The sequence below is a fragment of the Cariama cristata genome, unplaced genomic scaffold (assembly GCF_000690535.1).
Source record: "Cariama cristata isolate BGI_N322 unplaced genomic scaffold, ASM69053v1 scaffold7554, whole genome shotgun sequence".
Lineage (NCBI taxonomy): Eukaryota > Metazoa > Chordata > Aves > Cariamiformes > Cariamidae > Cariama > Cariama cristata.
The window spans coordinates 20,672-29,505 of record NW_009613418.1 but is presented as its reverse complement, the minus strand read 5'-3'; the positions used below and the strand labels follow the sequence as shown (position 1 = coordinate 29,505).

Sequence of the window (8,834 nt, the reverse complement as noted above, 5' to 3'; positions counted from 1 at the left end):
CAGGGGGGGGGGAAGTTGTCTGTGTGTAAGCAAGAAAGCTTTCAGCAAAAGGAGATTTTGCAACTGTATCTTACAGTGGTCAGTTGTAACTGTTGCAACAGCCTCAGCTGGCCTGGTTTCTTGGGATTTGGGAAACAAATATTAACACCTTCAATATTTGCTTTCATGTTAACAGAATACTCCACCTCCTTTCCAAAGCCACTGCCATTTTAGCAGTCTGCCTCTGTCTGGGAAGTTATGCAAGCAGAACTGGCATATTGATCAAACAACGTGCATCTCCTGCATTTGTGCCGAGACAGAGACTACGGAGTCTCTGCCCTATTTACCTCTGTAATATATTTTGTGTAAATTCCTATTTACTCCTGTAAGCATTCAATCTGGCACCGGCAACAACCCGAAATACAACTACAGCGTTGCAACACCCAGCAGACAAAGAGGGCTTGGACCAGACGTGGGACAGGAAGCTGTGTTCAGCCCTGGATTTCCATCTTGAATTAAGGTAGGTTTAGCACACATTCACAGCAGCGGTTTGGAATGCCATACACAGCACAACTCCACCGGCGAGACACAAGGACTGTCTAGGCAACTAATAGAAAGCTTTTCCCACCCCCAGGAAAAAGCTGGCATAGAAAAAACTTCCAGGAGTTAATCAAGCTATTCAACATTATCCGCATGTCATTCCCGTTTCTTCTCTTTGCAAGGGAAGCTTCAGTGTAAAAATCTAACAGCCTTGCGCAACTGTACTGTTTGCACAATGAGCCCAAAAGAGCCTAGAGTTTAACTTTGGTCTTAAGCTGAAGCAAGTGTAGTACTGACCAATAAAACAAGATGCTTATTTTGTGCTTTCAGGAGTCTTCAGGAGAAGAGAATGTATTTCTCCCCACATACACTCCATTTTCACTCATGTGATGCATCTCACAGTAAAACTTAGAACTAATTTGCCCTTTTGCTGGTTCTATTACATGCACTTCCCAGACTTTAAAAAATATTTTAGGGTTAGAATGATTGTAAGAACAGCATCTACCAAGAGAAAAATGGTAAAGACATGATTCATAAAAGTCACAGGAGATCTGAATTTTAATTTTAGCTCTGTCCTGGAATTGCTGAGGGACAACTGAGAGATAATTCAACTTCAAAGCATTTTCACTTCCCCTTTGCAAAATACGCTTTCAGTAGCATGAAGGACCCTATGGTCACTTCTGCTTACAACGCCTCTTGAGAGCCTCAAAATAGATGCCCTGCACAGAGGGTTCATTATTTTCATCCTCATTCAATATTCCGTTCTCTCAGACACCACACCCTTATCATAGTTTTCACTGCAAATATATTTACATAACATAATAAACACCTCCCAAGGGGCACTAGAACAAGACAGGAAAAATAATCTCAAGCTGTTTAATGACTTTAAATTTGTGATTGTTTTGCGTGCATCTGCCTTGGCAATGACTGCGAGTATCCGGGCAGTGGAATGCCGCCCATCAGCATGACTGCTTGGGGCTGTGGGAAGAGGCAGGTTATGACGGCATGAGGAAGGGGACCGCAAAAGAATGCTAAAGCATCATCTCATACCAGGCAGTGATTTTGAATTGGTGATTTAAGCCTAATTTGATGAAGGATGTCAGCTTGTCACTAATTACTATTAGACATCTAACTGCACAGAATGAGAACAAGTTAAACAGACTAAACCCCTTTTTGTCTGGTTTGAAAACTGTTTCCTCCAATATTGCCCCCCCCCCCCCCCCAAGCACCGATGATTTGCTTCCTGCCAAAAAAAAAAAACCCAACAAACCACAAACAAACCAAAAACCAAAACAAACCCAAAGCCTACTGTCTTCAGTTCCTCAATAGTATGCACTATGGACAACTTTACAGACAATTCCTCTTCTGTGGCATCTCATTTCACCAAAAGTTGCAATAAAAACAAAAAAACAACTATCAAACATGCCGCTAATATCTCTGCAATTGTAATCTTCCCTTTTTGAAATGGCAGTGAAGATCACTCCATCTGTTCCCTCATCATATACATGATTCCATTGCCTAACGCACAGAATTGGATTTATAACGTCCAGCAGGAGACTACAAAAGAAATTAAAGTACCACAGGAATTTTTGCCACTTCATGTCACCTCTTTGGAACTGCATGCTGCTGCTTCACGTGTTACAAAAACCAGGAGGGAATAGCTTAGATGACAGATCCGTGATTATGCACCTTCAAAACACTGGTCTGGTGAAGGTTTAAAGTAGCCACATATAGCGACTAATATGTGGATGCTTGAATAGTTAAAAGTCAAAGCCTCATTCCTGTAGAAACTGGTTTATGGAATTTCTTTACCCAAGGAGTTTAAAAAGCAAGGTATCCCATGAATGCCTTTTTGATTTGTGTTCAAGGCCATTGTGTCACCCCTCACAATATGCTTAGCTCCTGCTTAGGCACTCCGCGATTTCCAGCCCTCCCAAGAATAATAATTCTCATCTCCCCCTTATAATGCCTTCTACCCACCACCATCACCTTATGTGGCTGAACTTATCTATATGTGGGTTGAATTGCCCAGCTGCTGCCTTCCAGTATAGGCCCTGTAACCACTGTTGGTGTGTACCATGCTACAGTGGGGGAGCAGGAGTTTGAGTCTCTGCAACAATTCATTCTCACATCAAGGGTGGCTATAACAGGCCAGGGCGGCAACAGGTTTCATTTTTGGAAAGGGGTGGGGAGAGGAAGAACTGCGAAACAGCCTGTAATTCAAATAAGAAACCAGCTCTTTTCACCATTAAAGTGATGAAACCTGCACAGAGAGAGAGTGCTATTGTCAGAGAAATAGGTTACTGCTCTCCCGGGGGACTGTATGACAAATTTAGTATGTTTTCCCCAGAAGCAGAGTCCTGCTTATTTCACTCACTGTACCTGTGCAAAACCCAACCAACTTGCCCTGGAATCCTACCATTGCTGCTGGTCACAGCAGAATAGATTTGTTTCTTAAAATTGCCTGGTCTCCTCCTCTGCCTCCAGCAAAAAAGCGCTTAACATTTATAAATGTGCGAAGTTCTCAGAAGCCTCCCCAAAGGGAAAGGAACAAACTGTTCTTCCCTCCCCAAGATAAAAGCTTTAATTGTGTTGTACTGTATTTCCTTCTACAATGAAACCTGGGGGTTTTTTTAATTTATAATTTAAAAATAAAGTATTACGCGTCTCCATGGACTCAGGTTAAGGTGTAGAGGGGTTCGTTGAATATTAGGGGACGTTAATGACACATACACCCTCCTGAAACTAAACCAAGAAGTGGAACAAGAAAATGGGCTTTATTTCACTCAAGCTGATACTACTTATGCTTTGTAAGCTGGCTTGTGGCTTGCAGATCATTTTTGCTGCTATGTACCAAAGGGAGCCCACCTTCTTAACAAGACAGAGTTCAAAATTACTGTAGTTTCTCTGAAGTACCTTTTTTTTGGTGTCCTTAACTAAGTCTTTTTCTGCAAAAAGATTTTTAAAAAATGGCCTTAGAGACAAGTGGAAAATAGCAACCATTTCCCTGTCCTTCACAGCAAAGCAGTGTACTTATTTTCTAGTACTCCACAGTCCTGTAAACACTACAACAGGTGCCAGGAAGGGAGAGGGAAGAGAAAGGAGGGTGAGTTATACTGAAGACTGATTTCATTCACATGCTCATTGAAATTAGGAGCTGAGGGGGAGGTGGTGCAAATCTCTCTTAAGGGTAAAGGTTGTCATTAATAAAAACCCAGCTAAGATCATCAAATTATCCTTTAGGTAACATAATGCAGCAAGCAGCATACATGCAGGAATGAATGGCAAATAAGGGGGAAGTGAATACTGCCTCTTTTAGTGGTATTTGCAGCTTCAAGGTCACCATGAAACAAGGTCCTACGAGTCTTGAGCAGACAAAAATTTAAGACATAAAAAGGAGCACAAAAATTATGTCATTAGTTCAAAGTTGGAACCTAGAATTCAGATAGCTCTCAAGACAAATACAATACTATCATTAAGCCACTCTTTCTTCTTCTTACTTCACAAACACATGGGCGAGGAAACTCCAGCTTGGTAACTAGCAAAACCAGAATAAAATTCTCAGTTACCTGTAACAGAGGTGGGGTGATTTTCCATCTCATTCCAGAGGATCTTGTTTTTATGGAATTTTTAATTCAGGCAAAGACCAAAATAAAGCTATCTCATAGCTTCTCACAAAGCTTAACAAATGCACACAAAACAACCAAAAAAATGCAAGAGGAAAAAGACATTTATCATAAATGTGGACATTTGGATACAGCTGGAACTACTCTAGAAACTCCAGAGAAGACAGAAGAAGATATAAGGGAGAAGAAAACTACAATATTTATTAATGGCATCACCCACAGATTTCACACTGCTTGGAAGCTCTTCAAAGATGGCGGCATACACATATCACAGAAATGGAAGCACAGAGTCTCATCGCCTTCTCCTGCAGAGCAGGATGAGTCACTTAGTACAGCCAGAAACACAATTCAATTTTAAAACTTCTAAAATAAGTTCTGTGCCATTCACCACAAACAACAGATTAGCCGTATTACTTGATAAACCAAACGAAAAAAGAAGTGGCAAAAGCACAGCTGGATCTCTAGGTCCCAGTACCTAGTAAAAACCATCATAAGAGCATCTTTCTTTCTTCCACACCCTTTAAAGTTCCTCCACACCATAGCTCTTCCCTTTTCCCTGAACCATGGATCTCATTGAATTCTCTGCTGCCTCCAACTCCGTTGAACCCAGACATGGAAGCAGAACAAAGGAAAACAATAACTCCTCTGTAATTGCATCCCATCTACATCTTTGTTTCTTACCCGTAAGTTAGACATGACTGTACCTCCTCACCTGTAAGTTAGACATGATTGTCCCTCCCCTCCCTAAGCCCACAATCCTGTCCAGCTTTGGGAAGTATGGGTCACAGGAAACTACCAGCGACGTAACCATGATAAGCTTATGTCAATTTAAGTCTGTGCTGCAACTGAACAGGGCGATCCTGCTTTCCACACATCCCTGCCCCTTTCCTTGGGCTTTCATCAGTACCAGTGCCTCTGGAGTACTCATCCCCATCAGATCACCGCTTCAGCTGACCTCACGAGTACCTGCTCCAGCAGAAAGGGGAGTCTCGGGCAGGATCCTCCCATTCACCTGTATAAATTTAGATTAACGTGTCAGCTCAGGAAGTTACATTTCCAGAGCACAGTTTCAAACTAAACTTAAGGCAGTATAAAGGCTGCTACCAGAGGAGTTTGTCCCAGTTCCTTTATTCTCCCCTGTTCTGCCTTTGGGACAACCGATCACAAGTCCATAGGGTGAATATGGTAAAGCAAGTAACCTGCCACAGAAGAATGGCTTCCCATCAGGTAAGTCCACTGATCCAGTTCAACCTTTTGGCAGAGTATAGCTAGATATGAGTTAGGGAAGAAGGAAGGGAACAGAACCAACTTGTTCTGGCAACAGCCCACAGTTACACTAAATTAGATGTAACACAAAGTCACAGTCAGTGACTGGCAGAATCAAGATTTGAACTGTCGTTCCAGGTACCTCTACTACAGCATATCAAAGGTTTAAAACCTGTATTCATCAAAGTCAGTCTACAAAAAGGTAATGTCTACTCTACACACCATTAACACAGAGTCATGTTCTTTATCTAAAAGGAAAATATAGAAACAGATTTTTTTTAAAAAAAAAACAAAAACACGCACTGATACCTGAGCACCCACTAGTTGCAGCAAGGCTGAGTTCACAGGAAGGAGTTCAATGTCTGTATTGATAGTGGTCTGGTCAAAAGGGCATGCCTTACGGTGGAGCTTGTTGAGGCACATCTTGCAGACAGTGTGGCCGCAACCCAAGCTGATGGGCTTTCGGATTGTTTCGTCGAAAGTCTGTGTGCAAATTGGGCAGGAGAGAAAATCCGTCCATTGTGGAGCTTGTACAGGCATTGCTTCAGGAGTTAATTGACAAGACAAAAATCTAAAGCACAGATTCCACTGGAATCAAAATCTTTGAAAAAAAGTCTGTTTGTTTTTAAATATCTTCTGTAAGTACAGACAGTCAGCACATAGTGTGAAACATAACCTAAAAGAAAACAGAAACAGAAAGTTAGCATTCTCTTCTGGAACAGGCATGTGAAATTCTTTGCGCTAAGTAAATACCACTTGTAGAGGTATAGCTAAACTAGGAGTGTAATTCTGACATTAAATAGAAGACTGAGTCATGACTTGCTTTAATTCCAGCTGGTCTCTGGCACTGGAAAAGCCACTTAAAACCATTTCTGCTGTTATGCGGCTTAAAAAAAAAAAAATCAAGATAGTTATCTATCTCATTGAAGTTATAAGACTAATCAGCTTTTAGCTTTTATGTTCTCTTTTTTCTTTACAAATGAGCCAATTAACATCAACTAGACTTGAATAAAAAAGACAATTTTTGAAGGGCTGTTGTGCTTATTCCACTAAACCAATTTTTTACATTATTTACTGTGAGCTTTAAATAATTTTGCTTAGACAAGGTTTCATCCAAAACCTCTTATCACAAGCAAGCTTTCTTCCCAGTTCAGTGGGCTCTGAATTGGCACACAATGACTCCGCAGAAACACCTGAGCTGCCATAGCCTCAAGAAGAAATGGATGAATGGCTCAGGGTACAGATACAGTCTGTGTGCAATACAGCTCACGCGCATTGCCAGGTAATACCACGTACTGCTACTACGGCACCTTCACACAAGCCGATCTGTACAGAGCTGCACAGTACCACAGGGACTTATCCAGTCACATTTCAGTTACCCAGGGAACCTCCATGCATTACTGGGGATAATTCAGCACTGATAACTTGTCCTCAGTCTGTCCATCAAGCAGCTCCATCCTTCGAAAGCAGGAAGGAAATTTCTAGAAGTCATTTTGGACTGGAGGAGTGACAACTGTTTCCTCAAGGACCCTTTTCTAACCCCGACTGATATAATTCACTGCCTACCTAGACATTACATTGACAGAGAAAGGAACATCTTTAATGCACTGAGAAATTACACTGAAACACTACAATAGAGGAGAACCTGGGAGGTCTTTATTACTTGGCACTTTTGAATCAAAATGCTAAGAGGATCAAATGTTACTAATTATAAGGGAATGGAAGATAAGACATCCCTTTGGGACAAAAAAAAGAAAAAAAAAAGAGGCAGAACTCCGCATGTGAGGAGAGATATAAAAGAGTAGACAGATGAAGTGATATGAAAAGAATCATTATCAAAAGGAAAATTAGTAATAAAAAAAATTCTGATGCCTGGCTTACTTTCTGTCACCAGAGAAGTTGACAAAAACACAGTGCAGGTCACAAAGATTTACTACCAAACTGATTTTTCTAAATTGAGCAGCAAAACAACAACAATAACCCACTCCAACCACCCAGATGTGTTAGTTTCTCTCTCCCACACACCACTGGCTTAGCTTTCACACTAAGGCAAGGCGTGTGCACTTGCTTGCTAATACAGATACAGAGTTCTTATATAAGCAAACCAGTAATCTCTTATCAAATCTGAGCTTGTACGTTGTCCTTTTGAAGATAGAAGTAATTTTTTTTTTTTTCACTAGCTTTAGAACTAAGCTTTAATGTTTCCTTGATGAAACATGGCTAAAAGCCTAACTAGTAACTCTGCATTGTTTGCCTTGGCAAAATGATGTTAACAGTGACTTTCACACTAAGACAAGGCGTGTGCACTTGCTTGCTAATACAGATACAAAGTTCTTATACAAGCAAACCAGTAATCTCTTATCAAATCTTAGCTTAGAAAACAACCTCAAAATTAGAATTAAAATCTCAATTCTAAGTAAAGGCAAAAGAGAGAAACTTCAAGTTAGGAATTGTGCAATTCGGAGCCAAAATATTTCAAAACAGCAGCAAAAATCAAATGCTAAAACAGAGACTCTGAAAAGCCTCAGGCTTTTGTTCCAGAATTTAGTGCAACATTGTTCACTGTTAACATCATTTTGCCAAGGCAAACAATGCAGAGTTACTAGTTAGGCTTTTAGCCATGTTTCATCAAGGAAACATTAAAACTTAGTTCTAAAGCTAGTGAAAAAAAAAAAATTACTTCTATCTTCAAAAAGACAACGTACAATGCCACACAGTCACTGTTTACCAGCCGACAAGAAAGTGGTAAGAAATCCATACCACCCAGACAGGGTGGTGCTGAGGCAAAGGCCCTGCCTGGGGTTAACCCTAACACCACCGCTGCACAACGAGAAGATCTGCCAACGTTGTTCAGGGTTCCTCCCCACCCCAATTACCTCTTTAATAGCAAATCAATAATTTTTTTCATCTTGTTAGCAAATAGTCAAATCATTCCCATTACTACTGTACCATCACGACCCAAATGAAAACATTTATACTTGTAAGTTACTTGACTGAGCTAACTTCTTAAAACATCCAGGAAATTTATTTCCAAGCCTTGCCCCCCCTCCCTGCCCCCTTTACATATTTTGAAGTAAACCTTTATTTCAAGTATTCCAGCTAGAATCACTGTTTGCAAACCAAATCTGTAATCAAAATTATGTTGAAACCCCACAAAAATCCTTCCACAAAGAGCAGTACACAGCTTGATAAATCTAGTGTACGTATTGCTGTGCTATGAAATACCATTTGAGGTTCAAAATTTAAAAGCTGAATCATATTGCTTCCTTTCTACCACACTAGTATTAAAATATCTACCAACAGTTTGCCAGACTCATCTGCAATTCAGAAACAATTTGAACAGTCTATTTGAAACACCGATTATTAGCCAAGTGTTAAGGAAAAGAGTAGTTTCTTACTAACTGAGGAAATCTAAAACCAGAA

The 8,834-nt window shown here is 40.5% G+C and overlaps 1 protein-coding gene across 1 annotated transcript in view; it reads right to left on the bottom strand.

Annotated features, from left to right (window-relative positions):
- Positions 1-5,951, bottom strand: part of RC3H1 (ring finger and CCCH-type domains 1) — a 35,236-nt gene extending 29,285 nt beyond the window's left edge. The window contains 1 exon segment of the mRNA XM_009699005.1: positions 5,721-5,951. Within this exon segment, the coding sequence (XP_009697307.1) occupies positions 5,721-5,951 (231 nt within the window).
- Between the last annotated feature and the right edge of the window lie 2,883 nt (positions 5,952-8,834).